We start from the raw sequence: 22,300 nt of genomic DNA on the forward strand, positions 1-22,300 counted from the left end.
GTCTGTCTTTTACCAGTAAGAGGAAAGTGGACGTGCCCAGGGGGCGGGGGAACTGTGCCAATAAGAAGCTACCTGACACTTCAACTCATGACAAGCATAGCTTCTCCACTGGTTAATCTTTGGAGAGTTCTGAGGACCCTCCAAGGACAGGAGTGTGTGCACTGGGCATGTCCACATGCCCTGGGGGACTTCATCCCCTTGCACCACATCTATTCAGTTGTTCACCAAGGTTAGGGTGGGTAGCAGTGCTGTGTTTTCTATCTGTTATTTATTTGCTTAGTATATGATTTCAGGTTGTGTTTGTGCGTTTGGTGGGGCTACTGTTTAAAAAAACACTGGGAAAAGTCCATTCAGAGACTAAGAAAGAAAAGTTTCCCAGTCTCCCAACTTACTAAATATCCCGTTTTGCTTATCCCCCCCTCCAACTTTGGGATTGGAGAATGCTTCATCCGGTGATCATGATTGGACGTTGAATCTGCCTCTCAGCACTTCAAAAAGGTATATCTCCTGCTTTTTTTACACTATTTTTTAAAAAATTATAGCAAGTAAACCACAGCATGCAAAGTGCTGAAAATAGGCTCAAAATGACCCTCACCCACGACTCTCTAAGCACAGTGAGTTTCAAATAGATAGCTTGAAAAACAAAAAAGTTATCCACTAATCTTTTCCGCAATGCAAGCGAATGGGCGAAAATATCCAAAATGGCGGGCGGAGCGCTCCGCGAAAAGAGGAGCGATCCGCTTATGGTTGCTTCTTTTCGCCATGCTTCTCCAGCCCCCCCCCCATTCGTTTCTCCTCCGCCTGTAGCGGAGGCGAATCACCCCGATCTGCTTCTGCTTCTCCGATCCGAGGAGAAGCGGTTAACAGCCCTACTAAGCATGATCTTTATTTGCTGTTGATTGGGGCCCCAGCAAATGCCAGCTCTTTGGGAGCTGCCAGCTCCGTGGGCGGAAGAGATGTGTGAGCTTTCTTTGTATTTTTATTTGGCATCCATTTTCTATTACTAAACTGCCATTCCTTTCGCAATAAACTGTCACTCCTCACTCCTTTCATCTTGGTAATCCAAAGAATCTACTTTGACTAGGTCCTGAATAGATCACAATTCAGAACACAGCAGGTAAAGTGATGGAGGCATCTGGAAAACCATGTCAACTGGATTTAACCCACTAAGCCTTGACTTCAGCATTCCACTTCATGACATAACTCTGCCTGTTGTATATGAGATGAGGATTCTTCCTTTATCAAGCTTATTTTCTGAAAGATCAAGCCGTCGGTAGAAAGGAAAAGCCCTATATTACATTCACTTGCCAGTACTGTCAAGCCCACAGGATAAGAAAACAAGAGGTAGATGTTTAAATAATGAGATGTTAGAAATACTGGAGTCTCTTTCTTATTTTTATTTTTTCAGTTGCTAGCTTACAGAGCAGGAATTCACAAGAAAACTATTGTGTAATCAGAGGATTCAAGATTCTAGTGCTTTGGCAGGAAATAGCCATCCTAAGATTTTCGTTGGACATCATTAAGACTATAAACCTATGCTCATTCACTCATTCTGCTTAGTGAGACTTATTCAAAGTAAACATGCATCCCATTGGGATTTGAGGATGCAAAACTATGGCATTGCACAGTGCCATCCTATGCACATGTACTCCAAACGAACTCCCACTGTGCTCAATGAAGCTTACTGTCAGGAAAATGTGTGCCTACATGTGTGGCCTAAGGAATGAAGAAAAAAGATATCAGCTAGTAGCTTCCCCACCACCTTCCCATTGATGTGCCTCAAGAGAGTTCTACTTGTAATCCATTGTCAGAGGGAGCAGGTCAAACTGTGCTTTGTCAATAAAAACCACGGATCCAGTTGAGATAGTTGTCGACCTTGGTATAGGCAGCAAGCCCAAACGGCTTAGCATAAGATGCAATCCCCTGGAGTTGTCCATCACAGATAAGGGGTCCACCAGAATCACCCTTCTGAGAGAACAGAACACACTATGAAATATACAGTTATGGCTGAGACTACAATAGTGACCTGGCTTGCACCCAGTGCTAATCCATAATTTATTAATCCCATAAGTTGTTAAATTCTGGGTTGTCATGGTGTGTGAAGTCTGTCAGGGCAACAAACCATGGATTGTCAACCACAAACAACGCAGGAAGAAAACCTGTGGTTTCATGTCTGGTTGTGAACTACAGGCTGTTTCAACCATGGGTTGTCATTACATGTGAATCCAGAACTGTAGGTTGTTCATGGGTTTTTTCTCCAGGGTATAGAAAAGGCTGGCAGGGGTGGTCAAAAATCCCAGCTAATACTGTAATGCTACAAAGGCATCTGGGATTTGAAGAGTGAGTGGGCAGGGGAAGAAGAAAACAAATAACCTAGCGTTTTAGGTTCCCCTTCACCACATTTGTCTGCATTTTTTAAAAATTGCAAACTTGTGGTTCTCCCAAAACTGCTGAAACTTCCCCACTGAGACATGGCTACATAAGAATCGGCACTCAGTTTGCTATTCTTTCCTTCTGTGTTAGTTTGGTTTGCATTATGGTGTATGTATGTACATGGTGTGAAGAAAGGTTTGTATGTACAGAAACATATACTCTATACAATATTCAACCGTGTGTAATGCACTGGAATTTATCATAGTGTGTACAATGCTAGTTTAGCATGTACTATGTGAAGGGTAGTAAATGCAATACAACTGTATAGTAAATGTTACACTTTGTGTATATATGTATGTGTACAGTACATATGACTACGCTGAACTATATACAGTGTGAATTTAGCATGTATTAAATTTTATTATGCTTATGCTAGTTTACATATAATTTATATACAATTTGCATATGCAAATTGTTGCCATCCTTTGCTCTCTTTTTGAATGATGCATCAGTGTCCAGCCTTGGCAACTGTAACCCGGTTGCAATTTTGGGCTTGGTGAAAGGTCACCAGCTGAACCTCTTGGCCTGGGCTTTTTCATGGCTCTAGCAGCCGAACATCTTTCCTTCAGAATTCTGCCAACAGAAAAATCTCCTTACCCAGCATCCTTTGCATCCGTTCAGATGTCCTGCACATAATACGTGGGGATTATTTTTCCACACTCCCAAAGTGTTCCTGCACGAGTGGTTCTCTTGTATGAAGACATCAGCACATCGAGTAATTGCAGGATAAGTCGCTGAAAACCAAAAGAAAGGGCGAGATGGTCCAGTAAGATGCTTGCAAGGGGTCGTGTTTGCTGTGTATGGGAGCAGCTGGGTGAAAAAATCTGGCCATGTGTAATTCCCCTTCTAGCATTTTGGGGAGCTTTAAGGAAGTCCTGCTGAGTGGCCCCACTGAACCTGGGAGAGGGCTATGGCTCAGCGGAAGAGCCCCTGTTCTGCATGCACCCACCACGCTCTGTCCCTCTCCTGGTTTTTATTTCATTTCTTAAGTGCCTTAAAAATTAAACAAGGAGTCTGTTATGATGCAAAATGAACTGGTGATCTCCAGCACCATCTTTATTTGGATTTAAAAAAAAACAATTAATGTTTTGTTGCTCAGACCCCACCTCTGCCTTATAATTAGGTTCTTGGACTAATTATTTTATTTTAGTCCCACCAGTTTACCTTCAGGCAAACTAAGAATTTTGTGGTGAGTGATGCCCACCAGAGTAGCCATTTGATAAATGGGCGGGTCCTCCCCATGGCACCCATTTTGTGAGAGCACCTACGACAGTCCCAAAATTCCAACGTTATCCACCAACCAAAGGGCAACATTTCAGGGAGCGCTTTCCACATCTATAGAGAGAATGTGCCTGAGTGTGCAGAGAATTATGAGCAGGCGGTGATTCTTACTTGAAGGAGCTGTGGTTGAGCCCCAACCCATGATTCTGCATTTTGCTCCCACGGAGACAGAGGTGGTGGGCAGGCGGAGAGGGGCGATGAACTTGTTGTACCTCACAGGTTTGTCCAATTTGAGCATCATGATATCATTGGTGTAGCGTTCACAGCTGTTCCTGGTGCTGCGGGGTGCATCAGGGTAGCAATGGGCGGCCACACTGACTCTCTGCTCTTCATGAAATTTTTGCACATATTTGTTGTGCGTTCCAAGCTTCAACTGCATTGGGCCTCTACAGGAAAAAGAGCAAAGAGGTCCAAGGCCTAGATGGGCAAGTTGACTATGAGCATCATCCCACAGGAGGAAAATCCCATTCCGTTGCTTCCCTGCCTGCTTCCTTCAAAAGAGGAACTAATGAGTAATTTCCCTCATTACTTCCTCTTTTGAAAGAGGAAGCAAACAACCTGCACGTGGCCCATTCGGTGGGCTGCTTTGATCCTGCTGCTTCTCCTGCACACAGCACACAGAAGCGGCAACTTCCACCTTTAAAAACAAGTCAGACTTACTGGGATGTTTTTTTCTCATGCGAAAAAGGCTAGAAGGGGTGGGGAGGCACAAGGGAGGCAGACAGAGGTGGGGAACCTCAGACCTGAAGACCAAATATGGCCCTGCAAGATGCCCACTCTTGTCCTCAGCAATTCCCCAGAAGGCCAACCCCCTTTCCCTTCACCACTCATTATTTGGGAGTTTCCCCATTTTTGCAATTTCCCTCCCATTTCAAAACTTGAAATGCCTCTCCTGAGGCTGAGTTACTAGGAGGAAGAATTTTCAGTTACAACAAGTGGTTTTGGCTCCGCCCCTTTAGCCTTCGGTCCAGAACGTGGGGGGCAAGAACTTCTCTGATGTTGCAATTGAGGTGTGCAGGTGGGAAGAGTTCCATCCCTCCTGTCGTAAAAGGAGGATTTCAACTTAAACTTCACTGTGAAATTTTACAGTGATGTTTTTGGCAGGGATCACATGAAAAGCCCAATCTATAGGACCTTGCATTACTGTTGGGTTCCTGCCCCAGATTCATACTTGGAAAAGTTGCATGGAAATTTACTGCAATGTAACTTTTCCGTGTGTAAAAGCAAAGGGCTGCATTCAAGGGGGGAGCTCTTCAGAACCACAGTCACTAATGGTCTTGGATGAATGAACCTGAAACATTGCCCAAGATCTGAAACTGGATCCCAAACATATTCATCACCAGTGCCTTGACATGATATTCCTCACCCTTTGTAGCAATGAGCAGCACTGAGCACCCAGTTATTATCGATCAATATTCCGGAGCAGATGAGGCCTTTAAAGTCAGAGAGCAACACAAGCCATGGATGTTCATCCTCCCTGCATTCCACACCTCCAATGATCCGCTTACGGTGTGCTGACACTGCAACACAGACCAAGAAATGCTCTTCAACGGAAGATTGCAATACCTCCAAAAATTACTTCCCCCAAATAACTCAATTATCCCTTTCATTCTTTATGGAGAGAGGCTAAGAGGTACTTCACATGTGGGTTTGCTGTGTGATCATTCGGTGTTGAAGAACGTTTAAAATATGTTTCAGCACTACACTTTACACATCTCTCTAGCATAAGCTGCACACAACAGCCCATCCGCATCCAAATCCATTTGCAAAGAAAGGAAAATCAGAATGTAACGAGTCACATGCAATTCTATTCGGACAACAATACAGGTCACTTACACACATAAAGAGAGAACTGCTGCACATCTCCCACAAAGGAAATTACAAATGGAAGACAAACTGATGCACACCAACTATCCCCCAGCCTTCCCAAGTTTCTGGTCTGATTGCATCGAAATGCCAGCTCTTACCAAAAGATGGCAGCAGCAACAGAATGACAGCCAGCAGTTTGGAAGGTTCCATAGCAGCAGATGTGCTGGCGAAGTAACCCTATGTACGTTAGAAGTGGGGAATAAGTTCAGCGATTAAGACAACACAGCACAAAATGTTCATCTCGACTCCTTTTTTATATCCCCCATGGGTTGACATACTTATCTCTGCCAATCTGGCATTTCCTGTGAGAATGCAATCATTCCCAGTGCCTTCTTTTTCCCAAATCCAGGCAAACACAAGAAACAGCATTGCTTAGTTAAACCCAATAGGTCTCTCTTGGCTTCTTGGTGATAATTTTCTCTAGTTTGTCTTTGTTTGGTTTGGGTAAACAATCCCCACTTTCTGGCCCAGGTTAGGGTTCCTCTCTTCACATTGTCTGATCTGGCCTTGCCGTTCCCCAAATGACAGGCACTCTGAACTTCTCACAAATCAATGATGCAACAGAGTGATGTGGGGCAGGTAAATAATCCCCATCCCATCCACAATTTGCCTCTGCCAAATCCACAAGAAGAAACAGTGTCCACAGCTGCTAAATCCTTCACTGGTCTTTTTCGCTAGTATCTTTCCTCCAGAAAATGTCTACAACCTTGGGCAGGTAACTTGGTTAAAGCTATTATTATTATTATTATTATTATTATTATTATTATTATTATTATTATTATTTATATAGCACCATCAATGTACATGGTGCTGTACAGAGTAAAACAGTAAATAGCAAGACCCTGCCGCATAGGCTTACATTCTAATAAAATCATAATAAACCAATAAGGAGGGGAAGAGAATGCAAACAGGCACAGTGTAGGGTAAAACTAACAGTATAAAGTCAGAACAAAATCAAGTTTTAAAAGCTTTAGGAAAAAGAAATTTTTTAGCTGAGCTTTAAAAGCTGCAGTTGAACTTGTAGTTCTCAAAAGTTCTGGAAGAGCATTCCAGGCATAAGGGGCAGCAGAAGAAAATGGACGAAGCCGAGCAAGGGAAGTAGAGACCCTTGGGCAGGCGAGAAACATGGCATCAGAGGAGCGAAGAGCTCGAGCGAGGCAATAGTGTGAGATGAGAGAGGAGAGATAGGAAGGAGCTAGACAGTGAAAAGCTTTGCAGGTCAACAGGAGAAGTTTATATTGGATTCTGAAGTGAATTGGAAGCCAATGAAGAGATTTCAGAAGTGGAGTTACATGGTCAGAGCGGCGAGCCAAGAAGATGATCTTAGCAGCAGAGTGGTGAACAGAAACCAACGGACTGATGTGAGAAGAAGAAGGAAGGCCTTCCTTCTTCTCTTTTGGAGCTCTTTTGGAGCTTGCTCTTAAAGGAGCAATGTAAGAAGAAGGGTAGTTCTTTCTTCTCTGGTCACTCTTCAAAAGCAGACAGGGCTCCTGCAGCTTTAACTGTTGTGATGAAGAGGGAATTGCACCAGGTGCTGCATGCATACAAAGGACACGGCTGAAATTCCCTTTTCTATACAATATTACAAGTGGCAGACAGACTGATGCACAAGAGCCCTGTCCTCCTTTCCATGTGGTCCCCCTTCTTAATCAAAGCAACCCAAAGAAAAAGCCTTTAAATATCTGCATCATTGAATCCAGCGCTCAGTAATAAAGAAAACCTGTGAAAGGTTGAAAAACTAAATGGGAGCTGTGGCGGGGGACAGGACTACCGCTCTACCAAATTATTCATCTATAAATTATAAGTAAATATAAATGAACAGCTTTCATACATAGAAGAAATGAAACATACCTTTTGCAATAATATCCACAAATACTGTGCTTCCTATGGTAAAAGACCTCCATGTTGAAGTCTTTTATGCCAACTGCAAATTAATTGCCTGTACAATCAGATGATCACAATTGAGCAGAAAGGGCTAAAGGAAGAGACTGTATGCGCTTATAGCATTTAAGGCTAAGGGAATAGAACTGGAGAGGTATTAACGCTTCATAAACCTGAAAGATCCTGTATTTCCAATGATCCTGAAATGCAACAGAAACTTTAGAACATGTTAAACTGGTCTGATGAAAAAGAAATAGTAGTTGCCAATTGCTGACTTTAAAAGTCTCAAGGCTAATGTGAATACGCACTAAATATAAACTTTGCAGCAGCAGAAAAAGAAGGGGATTTACCCCTCTTTTTTCTCACTCTATCTAAGGGTAGGCCTTGAAGGGCTGTTGTGAATCACTCCCACCTGCCTGAAATGTCATTGTCCTTCCCCTGCCACCACCAAAACCTGAAGTGACACCCTAAATGTGGCACTGACCTAAGCTTCCAAGTTCTTCAAACAAACCCACCTACCTCCATTAGACAGTGTTAATTGCACCTTGAGGTTGCAAGACTGGAAACTTTCCTGTTCTGTAATTCTAAAATGGCAGCCTGTTCTGAAGACATGGGGTTCAGGCATGAATTAATTCAGGTGCACAGATGCAAGGCGCATCCAGAGTGGAATGGGGGCAGGGAGCAAGAAAGCTTCAGGAGCTACAATTAAGAAAAAACCTCTCCTCTTCAGTCCTTCTGGTCTAGAACCATTGCACTGGGCACTGGCTGTGGATGACTCGTAGTCCAAGTTGCCAGTTGATGCTCCTTCACTGCAAGATACCAGAATGCTATTTGCAAAGCAGGTACCTGCTCTGAGGACAAGATAGTTTTTTAAGGAATGCTAGAGAACTAATGCCTGAGTGCACAGTGATATTTCTTTTTTTTTAACACATTTGATGAAACTGACAAAGATTTCCCTGTTGCAGTTTCTCCAGGCTTCTTAAGCCTGGCTGAAGAGTGAGTAGAAATACTCGGCAATTTCAGCAGTGCTTTGACGCTGAGGTAAAAGGCTAGGTTACATAGGAAGCACCTACTCCACACCACTACTCACCACTACTCACTACTCCACACCACATAGGACAATACCCCCTTACTTTCTGGAAGGAAAAAGTTCCCTGTTTAGTGACATTACATTCAGATGGTATCATAGGTCTGTTATTTGCTGGATAGAGGAACTCACTATAAACAGTAACACAAAGGACAAAGTTTTTTGTTGTTGTTGCTATGTTGGAGAAATCTGGGTCTTCGGGATCTGTTAAGGTAGTCAAAAGACCCTTTCGGGGGAGAAAGTGTACACCAAGCATTCAAGGCTCTGCCACCAGACCCCTCCCTTCCCCCTTTCTAATGAGTCATAAAGAGTCGTCGGAATGCAGTTGGCCAGTTGCTCAAGGTTTTTCTATCTCTGCAGGGAATGCCCGTAATCTGCCTGGTCAAATGAAGCAGTTTCCAAAATCACAGCTGCTATGGCTAGGATCCCCGATCCAAGTTGCCATGATCCCAGACACTTTGGCACACCGCTCCTTGTTATCACCTGACACAATATTATGTATTGTTAGCTGTTAGAAATAGTTTCATTTCTGGAAAATGTATAACTCTGCAATCAATAAGGGATGGGAGCAGGGATGAGCCATGAACTCATCAGGAAGGGCAGGGAATGTTATAAAAGATGTTGATGGGGAGAGAAGCTCATCTTCAATGCGTCGAGGGTGAGTTTCCTCCTACACGTGTAGTTCAATGAAGAAATGGTCACTGCATCTGGACTTGTCTGGTTTTCCTGTTCCCTCCCTTCTGGTGGGATTTTTACCCTAACAATTTTGGTGGTAGTGGTGGGATCCGTGCCAGTGGCATCTGACCAGGGGGCCCAGCCAGCTTCTGTCCTTCCGTATCCTGTCCCCGTCTCTAATGGGGCAGCACGCTTCTGCTCCAGGATCAGCTTGTCCCATCAAACCCATTTTTTCCAGCCTATAAACCAGGGGGGCAGCACAAGTGCCCAAGCCCCGTGGCACCAGGAAATTAATCTTGAATTGGCAGAGCTCACAGGTCCCCTCGACCAATCCCTAGTGTTTCAGCACCCGGCTTTACCAGAAGGGTTGATTGAGATACCCTGGGACAGTCAGACTTCCACCTTTTAGTTTGTGCATGATGCTGCTTGCACCACTGACAATCTCCTCTTGCTTACTCTATGCAAGCCATTTGTCATCGCGACCTTCTGTGTGCTTCGAGCAGACGGCTGGTCTGCAAGCGACCTCTCCCAGCTTCGATCCACCCAGCTGTGTGATCCTGGGTTTTCCTTTGATTTCCCCCGAGATTGGCAACAGGCTTTCCAAACCACAGCCTGGTGCTTAAAATGTCTCAGAATGAACAAGACTAACTTGGGGTTGCAGTCACATGCAGCTAGCTCATGCTGACAGGGACATTTCCACCTCCCCGCTCCCACCGAACACTAGCTTGATGAACGCTTTAGACCCCAAGTTCTTGAAACTGGAATCCATCTGGGGCAAGACTCATTGAAGTGCCACCGAGTACGTTCAGCCGCAGGCTTAAATAAAGAGACATTTCTGTTAGATGAAATGGGACTGATGTTTGGTGGGTCACAGTGAATGTGATATTAAGTATGTTCCCCAGGGGGCCATACCTCAGTTGGGACATGGCTAACGGGGCTCCTCCCCTCCTTCTGAATACTATCAAATGTGGATGGGAGAAAGCTTTTGCAGAAAGGAGATCACACACACCCTCTGGCAAATAACAGTTTCGTCAACGGGAAAAGGAGCCTAAAGGTTTCTCCCTCCCGGGTAGGTGGGGAAATCTGTTACATAGGCATCATGGTACCCATCGCTCGTGTAACCCCTGAGCTGTCCATGTGGAAGATTTGCAACGCATGGTCCTTGAGAGGCCAAATTGCCGGAGCCAGGGCCGGGCAAAGCTGGTAATAGACCCGGGCCAGGTAGGAAATGTAGGCCCTATTTCAAACTGCTCATTAAGTATTTTTTAATCAGTTCTAAATACATATGAACTGGAACAATTTATAAAAAAGGTAATGGCAAGCACTTTTATTCAAAATGTATATAAGACATCACTTCTTCACATTCAGAAATGCCTTATGTGCTTTTCTTCGGGCAAATTCATCAACAACAACAACATAAAAATCAAGGCACTTTGCCCAGGGGGACTCAGAATGGGCCCCCTCCAAATCATAGGCCCATGCCAACCGGCCCCTCTGCCCCCCTGCCCAGCCCTGGCTGGAGCCCTTTTCCTAGGGGCAAATGGTGGCGGGGGGGGCTTGTTATTTCCCATGTATTGTTAGATCAATGTTCTTTTCACCCAAGGACGAAATCCAAACAGCCCTTAAGCACGACTCCACCATTCCAGCGACAGAGGGGTCAAAAGCGCTTTATTGATCAGTAATCAAGGCCTGGTCTCTTCAAAGGGAGCAATCAGACAAAAGACATAGGGAATACAGTACAGTATTTGAGCTTGCAAGGGGCAGGGCCCAGTAGCAGCATAAACCAATCAGAACATAACACTGGGGCATAGCTAATTATCCTAAACAATTCTCTCTGTTCTGTAAACAATCCCTTTGGCCTGACAGTAAGTTACAGAAGTTAACTTTGACACAGCAGAGCACTGGAGCCAGGGCTCTTGTTTATGTTAGATAAGAAGGATGCACTCAAGGAGACATTCTCGCATACAGGACATCATGACATTTTGCCTGCAATATGATGGCCACTTTACAGTTTCCTGTTAAAAATGGAGGTGGTTATGCTAACATTTCCCCCCTTTTAAAGCAATACAAAACTTAAGCTTGCTAGCTTCTTTTAGATCATCTATGGCTTAGGCTTCATAATGCAAATACATTTGCTGGTGGATTACAGATTTTGCAAGATTTTTCACAAGAGACAAAATACAGGGAAGACAAAAAGCAAGGATAAACAAAATCATTACAATGGAACAAAATACAATGCAAGAAATATTTCCTTTAACTACTCTATATTGGATAACTAACTAGTGAGCCATCTAAATAGATCATCAGTGGGTGGTTGTCTTGTTTTATTAAAACTTATGAAAGTGGCTCCACTTTTACTGAAAAAGAACACAGTTGTTTAATAAGGCCATTGATTCATTTTTCTAAATGACATCTGTAAAATTTAAACTATGGCAAGACTATAGGAGGGCATGTCATTAAAACTGTATGTGCTACTGTATATAGATTTTTCTTTGTTAATATGTGTGCACAATTCTGAACCTTTAATTATCTTCTATTTTGGCTTGTGTGCTTTTGCAAGGCAGGAAGATAAGGGTTTGCAAAGAACGTATGGCAATTGTGGAATGAAGTTAAGTTACTTATGAGTGGTAAAAGGCACAAATATAGGCAAAATCCTTTCTTAAAAACATTTGCTATGGCAATTAAAGAAACTTATGAACAGGATAAGAATTATCAAAATTACAGCTACACAATATTCACACACATGTAAGCTCATTAGTTTTGCTTATCAAATTTAACTTTAGTGTCTCTTAAATGTTGGGCTGAGTACCTAGCTTGCTCCGTGCTGGTTTCTTCGCCTATGTTTCTGGTGGCTTCCGGTCATAGGCGTGCGCAGCACATTTCATTAGGGGGTTCAGCCAGGGATTTTTTTTTAAGGTAAACATTGATTAAATATATAGTAATAAAGGACTTTTTTTTCATTCATCAAACAAACAAAATAAACGAAAACTGAAGTAAACTGTATTTTTTTTAATTAACAAGTAATCTGTACTTTAAAAATACACATTTTAAAATGGAGACTCTGAATACTATTTTTTTTCTGTAGTGATAACCAGGCATATATAAAGATACAGTCAATTTTCACCATCTTTAAATTTAATCAGATAATGACCTAATCCAAACTTACTAAAACAGATTCACATTTAAAACAGATTCTATCACATTAACAACCACGAGTGTCATCTTAAGTTCCAGCACCATACAGAGAATACACCATACATCAAATGCCCTAATAATGATTTTAAAAGATTGCCCTGTGTGCTGCTGAACAAAGAATTTGGAATGAGGTCTAGGAGAGAGACTTCTGGGGTGAATATAGTGAGGACGAGGGGTGGCTGCAAGCCTAGCGTAAGAGAGGGCTGGCTGGCAAGATTTGGAAAACTTGGGGGAGTGTAGAAGATCTGGAACTAGGGGCATCTCTGGAAGGCTGCGAAGGGGCTATTGGCAGAAGACAGGAGATGAAGGAGAAAAGAGAGGATGGGAAACCGTCACAAGGGCACATCAGTCTTCTTTACTGATCAATTGTAAGCCGCTCCGGGAGACTTTTAGGCTGAGGTGCGGGATAAAAATACTCTAAATAAAAATACTCTAAATAAAATAAGGGCAGAAGAAGAGGATTGGCGTAGGGGGAGCCCTGGGGAAAGAAGAGAGAGAAATGCCCCTATGTGTGGGGTAGAAGAGGGAGAGAGGGTGCAGACAGGAGAGGTATGAGTGTCCCGGAGGGGAAAGGAAACAGAGGTAATGTTTAGCCTTGAGGAGAAGCCTGAGGAGAGACATGATAACACTCCTCAAATACTTGAAAGATTGACACACACAGGAGGGCCAGGATCTCTTCTCGATCCTCCCAGAGTGCAGGACACGGAATAATGGGCTCAAGTTACAGGAAGTCAGATTCCAGCTGGACATCAGGAAAAACCTCCTGACTGTTAGAGCAGTACAACAATGGAATCAGTTACCTAGGGAGGTTGTGGGCTTTCCCACACTAGAGGCCTTCAAGAGGCAGCTGGACAAGTATCTGTGGGGGATGCTTTAGGGTGGATTCCTGCATTGAGCAGGGGGTTGGACTCGATGGCCTTGTAGGCCCCTTCCAACTCTGCCATTCTATGATTCTATGATATATTGTTACCATCCTTGGGCCCAATTCTCTGCCTGTTCAGACAGAAAAAAAGTGCTACAACTTCCAGAATGCCCAAGGACATGATGGGAGCTGTAGGACTTTTTCTGTCTATAGGATTGCACCCTAACTCAAGCTGACTTCTCTCGGACCTAGTTCTAACCTTAACCCTAAAAAGAGCCCTGTGCAACCCCATGCATGTCTACTCAGAAGTAAACATGCTGGCTGGGACATGCTGGGAGTTTAGGACTTTTTCTGTCTATAGGATTGCACCCTAACTCAAGCTGACTTCTCTTGGACCTAGTTCTAACCTTAACCCTAAAAAGAGCCCTGTGCAACCCCATGCATGTCTACTTAGAAGTAAACATGCTGGCTAGGACATGCTGGGAGCTGTAGGACTTTTTCTGTCTCCAAATCATCCCCCCAAGTCACAGAAAACTACAGCCACCCCCACTACAAACATACATTCATTCAGTCAAACAACCAGGCATCCCATTCAGACATCAATACACTCACACTGTCAGCACACACATACACACACTCAGCATCACTCACTCCAAAAACACACATACATGCACACGTGCATTCACTCAAAGACCCCATGCACCCCCACATTCTCTCACACACACAAACCTCAGTCTTGCCTCCTCCTCTATCTTCTCCTCCTCCTGCTTGCTTCTTTTTGCTGCTTCTTGTGCTTCTTCTTGCTTCTGCTTCTGCTTCTTCTGAGCTGGGGGGGTGGGGTGCTGGAGGCTGCGTTGTTGCACGCAGCCCCCAACCACTCACCTTGCTCTCATCGCCCACCCCACGCGGCGGCCATCTTGAATCTCGCCCGAACTCATGTGAGATCTCAGCTGTTGGCTGGGTCTCACAGAGTTCCCAGCCAGCTGCTGAGATCTCGCATGAGTTCGGGCGAGATTCAAGATGGCCGCCGCCACTTGCCGGGGAAATTTAGGCCCGGTAAGTTGGAGTTGTGGTTGCTGCAGACCCAGTAACCACAACCCCGGTATTTTGGCAGGGACGGGGCAAACATGGCGGCGGCAGCATATTAGGGGGTTCAGCTGAACCCCCTGAACCCCCTATCTGCACGCCAATGCTTCCGGTGCACCAGAAGGTCGTTGCTTTGCCTGTGTCTTCCTGGCACGCGGGGCCAGGGGAGGCTTTATTTTAGAACAATGTGTCCATTTATCTGTCTCTAATAATTTCACAGCAGAATGACTTACAAATACAATGCAGTAAGGACTTTCTCACTTCTGGGGTTCTACTTTTGAGCAAGCAGGTTGGAACAGGTGGATAGGGTTCTTCTAATGACAATCTCTGGAAAGGTACAGCATAACGGTGGAGCTGAAAAATAAAACTGCAGGGCAATTACATATTCTTGGAATAAAACATTCCCATTTAATTTTTTTCTTGTTCCCCCACTAAAACCTGAGGGGAAAAGCCAAACATTAGTTCAAAATGAAACAATTTAAGACTTTTTCTGACTTTAACAATGCAATTAGAAATACATCCACCCATTTCAAGGAAATTTCTAATTTAATTTTTGCTAGGGTCTCTTTTCAGGGTCCTATTAACCTATTAACTCTATCTGTCTACCAGACTGGAGTCTTCGTTGTATGGAGGCACCAGTTTATTTTTAGGACAAAAGTGCCATGTCCTACACTACCTAAGAAGTAAAATAGCTTTCTAGATCTGATTCTATGGTTTCAGGCAAGAAAAAAACTTCTTCTTAACCAGTCAGTTAGTTAACAAAAACAAGTAGGTATTCAAAAAAACTTTTACATTTCAACAAAGTCAATCTGGGTTCTCTAAAAAAAGGATAACAAGTCCATGTCTGCAGGGGCTTTTCTTTTGATGCATTTACAAATGAGGCCAGTAAAAACAATTCACTGAGCATTTATTTATATTCCTTGGCTGATCATGGTTCTCAAAAAGTCTTTCAGTCATTGAAGAGGCTGATCAATGTCCATCTTGTGAGGTCTTTAAACACCTGGTCTTTAAACAGGGTGGTCGTGATGATTCTTGGCACATCAGGGGTAACAAATCATCTTTCTGGGTTCTTGAAAGCTTTGAGTTCTTGTGCTAATTCCAAGTCTTCTTTTTCATAAGGTGGATTCAAATACTGAGAAATGGGCTAGCTCCAATCATGGCAGCTTGTAGACAAATTAGCCAATTCTTTTGGCAACATCAGGGCTTCTAACAGATCAACTGTTAATTCTCCATGGGTCACTGGCTGCTCACTGGCAATCACAAATCTTCTTTCTTTCCAAATCTGTCCATGTGATATTTTTGAATCAGTAAATATAGTCTTTTGCCTGAAACAAGCATCAGGGCTTCTGTGCATACTATGAGTTCAGCTGCTTGTTGTACAATTGTAGCTGGATCCATCAGTAAACAAATCGAGGTCATCATATAGGTCTGGGCGAGGTTTAGTTGCAAGACTTCAAGGCATTCATGCTCTGGAACTTCTTCTTTCTTTGTAGTTCAGGTATCAATGTGGCAGGATTCAATGAGGCGAGCCTTGGGTCCATGAGGAGGTTGATCTCATATCTGGACTGGCAGGTGGGGTTCAGGTGTTGGCTTCTTCTACTGTACTCCACTGATCTGTGCCACTTTTTGGCACAGCACATCTGAGGCTGGTAGTGCAAACACAGTAATGCAAACTGGAGTTTTTAATTGCTTTAATCATTTCACAAGTCCATTTTTAAAAAGCAATAGCTGTATTCTTCTTCTGGCTTCTAATTTCAAAGGATACTGACGCAAGGACACAGGGGTACTTCCAGGTTTCAATTGTAGTTGCATTTAGGGCTCAGCATTGTCTCATTGGCAAAAGCATTTCAAATGTTCTATTAGGCCAAAGGAAATTTGGGCCTACAACTTAGTTAGAATATCTCTGCCAAAAAGAGCCACTGGGCAATTTTCAGAACACAACATTCAAAACACACACAAAAATATAGCAATTCAGTATTTCCAATTTTCGTCAGCAGAGGACGCTAGATTGTCCATTCACTAACTTTTTTCAAGGCAGGGCTCTTTCACCCCCCTTTTCCTTCTGGTCAAAAACCATGCCATGTACACTAACCTTCAAACACTTTCCTTTTTCACTACGTTTCAACTTCTTATCTTCTTCACTTCTTCTATTCAAATACACTTTACCACATCTTTTTCAAAACAACATTTCTAAAAATCTTTCAAACCAACATTCTCAGAACAACCTTTTATACATTTCCACAATCCTCTCTTTCTTTTCAGACATCTTTCCTCTCCACTTTATACATTTTCACATCTCTGACATTCAGCAACATCCTTTTTCTTTCTCTCATCTTGGCAAAACGGTTGACAAAACATCTGCGCTATCTGTGCTTACAAGGACTTGAGCTTTTTAACTCAGGCAGTGAATCTTCAAAGCTATGGAAGACATTTCTTCCGTGAAAGTGGGGTTCTACATTTTCTAATTATCTGAGGTTTGTGAAAGACAAAATACACAAAGTACTACTTTCACTGAAAACAAAACATTCTTTCTGCTTATCTCTAGCTGCTAAGCACAGGAGAAGCAGCAAATACTAGGAAGGAGGAGGCTGAAAGGGGGATGTAACACTAAGGGGAATCTAGCCGCAGAAGGAAAACAAAAACTTCAAATTTCTTTCACTTGGGCCGGGTGGAAAACACAAACTGACAATTCTTTTCCTTCTACTTTAACACAACATATGAAAAACATACAAAAATTAACTTTCAAACATCAATAACATTTCAACACTCAAGGGCGATCCTTTGAGAGGTACATTTCTTAATTACATTTCTATGTTTGCAAATTGATTCCAATGACACAGCTGAAATTAACTTTGGATCAAGTTCAAAAAATCCACAAGGGGGCAATCTAACATAAAAAAGACATCCGTTCACGGTCACAAAACATTTTTAACTCATTGTTACACTGTTACAGTTTCAAAATCTCTTTTTCAATTTCAATTTCAATGAAAGCTTTCCCAAAGACAACAACCAATGGGCTCGGGGACTCTTTTCCAATACGGACTATAAGCTTCCCATTTCTGAGGTCTACAGAGTTATCACCCACTCCCTCATTTCCCTGTCAGGGTCCATGAGGGGCTTTTACTCACCAAATAGCCATCTCCCGTCTTCACCCTTTCTTATCACGTCTGATTGCAAATTGTTGTTGCCTGTTCCCTTCCATCTGTCGGGGTGGAGTCGGTTTTATAACCTTGGCTCGAATGGTCCCGTCATTTTGGTCTCCATGTTTGCACAGTGCATGATTCAACCTACTAGAGGCAAGAGAAATCTCTTGGCGATCGCTTCCTCAATCTAGGCCCTCCGTTCTACTGGCAGGCATGAATCCGACATGGGGTAGATCCGAGTCAGGCGCCATTTGTTAGATCAATCACCCAAGGACGAAATCCAAACAGCCCTTAAGCACGACTCCACCATTCCAGCGACAGAGGGGTCAAAAGCGCTTTATTGATCAGTAATCAAGGCCTGGTCTCTTCAAAGGGAGCAATCAGACAAAAGACATAGGGAATACAGTACAGTATTTGAGCTTGCAAGGGGCATTATGTTATGCTAAGAGTATGGGGTGGAGAGAATTGGATCCGCTGTGCTTCGCTTATAATCTGTAACTGAGACCTCTTGCAGAGGGAATGTTGTGTGTATATACCTGATCGTTTGAAACTATCCTGAAGGTGCAGTAATGGGGGAGGAGGAGGACTGTTCAATTTTATTTTGTGGATTTCTTGACATAATTTTCTATATTCTTGTGTTTTATATTTCTGTTGCTTTGATCAAATTATGTGCCCGGAGCTGCACCAGCACTGCAGCCAAGGTTGATAATCAGCAGAAAGTCAGGCAAACAGTTTTGCATGAGTTAGAGAACCATGAGTGGAATCGGAGAAAAATCCTGGAGCTGATGTCAATTAACCAGTAACTTACAAGGGGGAAAACTTGGAGCGTGTGTGTGTGTAGGCATAAAATAAAGAATTGTGCCTACAAATGGGGAAAATGTTAAGGTGGTCAAAAGACTCCCTCCAAAAAAACCATTTCTGGGGGGAAAGTGTACACCAAGCACTCAAGGCTCTGCCACCAGACCCCTCCTCCTTTCCCCTTTCTAATGAGTCATAAAGAGTCATCGGAACGCAGTTGGCCAGTTGCTCAAGGTTGCTCTGCACTTTCTATCTCTTCAGGGAATGCCTGTAGTCTGCCTGGTCAAATGAAGCAGTTTCCAAAGACACAGCTGCTAAGGCTAGGATCCCCGATCTAAGTTGCCATTATTCCAGACACTTTGGCACACCGCTCCTTGTTATCACCCGACACAATATTAAGTATTGTTAGCTGTTAGAAATAGTTTCATAGTTTCAAAGCAGCAGTTTCTGCAGCTGAAACTCTCCCCACGGCCTGAGTTCGATCCCAGCGGAAGCTGGTTTCAGGCAGCCGGCTCGGGTTGACTCAGCCTTCCATCCTCCCGAGGTCGGTAAAATGAGTACAGTTAGCTGGGGGAAAGGTAATAACAGCCGGGGAAGGCAACGACAAACCACCCCGCTATAAGGCCTGCCAAGAAAATGTCAGTGAAAGCTGGCGTCCATCCAAGAGTCAGTAATGACTCAGTGCTTGCACGAGAGGTTCCTTTCCTTTTTCCTACGGATTACCAGTAGATATCTCTTGAGTCACATCAATGATGCCATCTAGATCCACATTCATGGCAAGTTTCAAGGAAATCCCATCATCCCCTGATTTTTGGTGGGTTTTTTAACCTTTAATGCATCACCCCTAACCCCAATTCACATCCCTTTCGATATCTCCATCAATTTTCACGTTAGGAACCTCAAATTAGGCACCATGACAGCTGATCCATGTATACACATGCATGCCAAGCTTCAAGTAAATCCAAGCATCCCCTGATTTGGGGGGGATTTTTGAAAATCTGACACCCCAGTATCTCAGGGATTTTTAAAGCTGCAGACAGCTCAATGGGCTTTATTTATGGCCATTTCAAAGAAAATCCCAAAATGCTATGAATTGGGGAGTAGATAAACCTAAATATGAATCTTCTTCCACACTTGAAAAATTTATTTGGAACTTCAAAAAGTCTAAGTGAGTGCAGGAAGGACTTATCCCCTGAGTCAAAGCAAGACACACACAAACCATCCCTGCGAGGCGGGCACAGAGGAGGACTAGCAGCACTGGGAGCAAGCACGCTGGAGGCTTGTGTGGTTGAACCACAAAGCCCATCATGTAGTACAGCTCCCAGGCACCAGGCGGCAGAGAGGCAGGCAGAGATATGCCATAGACCTATGGGGAAGTCAGTCCCAGCAGATACCCCAAAACAACAGCACTCAGGTGGAGGCGGGAATGCAGGCATGGAGCAGACATTTCTGGGGGCACAACAAAGTGAGCCAAGGATTGTTTCAAAGACAGTAATGCAAACCATCCCTGTGAGGCGGGAATAGCACAGAGAGATGCCTTTTCTTTTGCATCCCATAACTACGAGGCTAGGAGGATAAGAGTAAAGCTTGGTGAACCTTGCTTCAGAGTTGATTGACTGCATTGTGATCACAGCCATTATTAAACAACAACAAAATAATAATGTTAATAATAGCAGTACTAATTAATATTAATAGCAACAACAACAACAGTAACAACAACAAGGAGTTGAACCACAATGAAAGCCTGCCTGGCTTCACTGAAGAGGAAAAGCCAGGAGGGCTTGGGCTATGGGGTGTATAAAATGTAATAAATAAATAAATAAACAAAGGAGGGGTGGAATTAAAAGCAGCAGTGTTGCTGAATAAACAACAACAAGAAGATTTTTTTTAAAAGGCTATGTCTGTCTTTTACCAGTAAGAGGAAAGTGGACATGCCCAGGGGGAGGGGGAACTGTGCCAATTCATCTAGCCCCAAGTACCAGTCTTTAAGAAGCTACCTGACACTTCAACTCATGACAGGCATAGCTTCTCCACTGGTTAATCTTTGGAGAGTTCTGAGGACCCTCCAAGGACAGGAGTGCACTGGGCATGTCCACATGTCCTGAGGGACCTCATCCCCTTGCACCACATCTATTCAGTTGTTCACCAAGGTTAGGGTGGGTAGCAGTGCTGTGTTTCCTATCTGTTATTTATTTGCTTAGTATATGATTTCAGATTGTGTTTGTGCGTTTGGTGGGGCTACTGTTTAAAAAAACACTGGGAAAAGTCCATTCAGAGACTAAGAAAGAAAAGTTTCCCAGTCTCCCAACTTACTAAATATCCCGTTTTGCTTATCCCTCCTCCAACTTTGGGATTGGAGGATGATGATGATGATGATGATGATGATGATGATGATGATGATGATGATTTATATAGCACCATCAATGTACATGGTGCTGTACAGAGTAAAACAGTAAATAGCAAGACCCTGCCGCATAGGCTTACAATCTAATAAAATCATAGTAAAACAATAAGGAGGGGAAGAGAATGCAAACAGGCACAGGGTAGGGTAAAACTAACAGTATACTAACATGCTTCATAATGTTAGTATACTAACATGCTTCATAAAACTAACATGCTTCATCTGGAAGTTGAATCTGCCTCTCAGCACTTCAAAAAGGTACCTCTCCTGCTTTTTTTTACCCTATTTTTAAAAACATTATAGCAAGTAAACCACAGCATGCAAAGTGCTGAAAATAGGCTCAAAATGACCCTCACCCACGACTCTCTAAGCACAGTGAGTTTCAAATAGATAGCTTGAAAAACAAAAAAGTTATCCACTAATCTTTTCCGCATTGCAAGCGAATGGGCGAAAATATCCAAAATGGCGGGCGGAGCGCTCCACGAAAAGAGGAGCGATCCGCTTATGGTTGCTTCTTTTTGCCATGCTTCTCCAGCCCCCCCCCCCCCGATTCGCTTCTCCTCCGCTTGTAGCGGAGGTGAATCACCCCGATCTGCTTCTGCTTCTCCGATCCGAGGAGAAGCGGTTCACAGCCCTACTAAGCATGATCTTTATTTGCTGTTGATTGGGGCCCCAGCAAATGCCAGCTCTTTGGGAGCTGCCATCTCCGTGGGCTAAAGAGATGTGTGAGCTTTCTTTATATTTTGTATTTGTATTTGGCATCCATTTTCTATTACTAAACTGCCACTCCTTTCGCAATAAACTGTCACTCCTCACTCCTTTCATCTTGGTAATCCAAAGAATCTACTTTGACTGGGTCCTGAATAGATCACAATTCAGAACACAGCAGGTAAAGTGATGGAGGCATCTGGAAAACCCACGTCAACTGGATTTAACCCACTAAGCCTTGACTTCAGCATTCCACTTCATGACATAACTCTGCCTGTTGTATATGAGATGAGGATTCTTCCTTTATCAAGCTTATTTTCTGAAAGATCAAGCCGTCAGTAGAAAGGAAAAGCCCTATATTACATTCACTTGCCAGTACTGTCAAGCCCACAGGATTAGAAAACAAGAGGTAGATGTTTAAATAATGAGATGTTAGAAATACTGGAGTCTCTTTCTTATTTTTATTTTTTCAGTTGCTAGCTTACAGAACAGGAATTCACAGGAAAACTATTGTGTAATCAGAGGATTCAAGATTCTAGTGCTTTGGCAGGAAATAGCCATCCTAAGATTTTCGTTGGACATCATTAAGACTATAAACCTATGCTCATTCATTCATTCTGCTTAGTGAGACTTATTCAAAGTAAACATGCATCCCATTGGATTTGAGGATGCAAAACTATGGCATTGCACAGTGCCATCCTATGCACATGTACTCCAAACTAACTCCCACTGTGCTCAATGAAGCTTACTGTCAGGAAAATGTGTGCCTACATTTGTGGCCTAAGGAATGAAGAAAAAAGATATCAGCTAGTAGCTTCCCCACCACCTTCCCACTGATGTGCCTCAAGAGAGTTCTACTAGTAATCCATTGTCAGAGGGAG

At 43.3% G+C, this 22,300-nt stretch overlaps 1 protein-coding gene across 1 annotated transcript; it reads right to left on the bottom strand.

Moving 5' to 3' along the window:
* Positions 1 to 1,836: 1,836 nt before the first annotated feature.
* On the bottom strand, positions 1,837 to 5,733 carry LOC134408377 (gilatoxin-like). Its single transcript, XM_063140636.1, has 5 exons — positions 5,682 to 5,733; positions 5,081 to 5,234; positions 3,826 to 4,100; positions 3,031 to 3,167; positions 1,837 to 1,965 (listed from the first exon to the last, which is right to left on the bottom strand). The coding sequence occupies exons 1-5, from the start codon at positions 5,731 to 5,733 to the stop codon at positions 1,837 to 1,839; spliced, it is 747 nt and encodes a 248-aa protein (XP_062996706.1).
* Between the last annotated feature and the right edge of the window lie 16,567 nt (positions 5,734 to 22,300).

This window comes from Elgaria multicarinata, chromosome 13, assembly GCF_023053635.1.
Source record: "Elgaria multicarinata webbii isolate HBS135686 ecotype San Diego chromosome 13, rElgMul1.1.pri, whole genome shotgun sequence".
In the NCBI taxonomy this organism is placed as follows: Eukaryota; Metazoa; Chordata; class Lepidosauria; order Squamata; family Anguidae; genus Elgaria; species Elgaria multicarinata.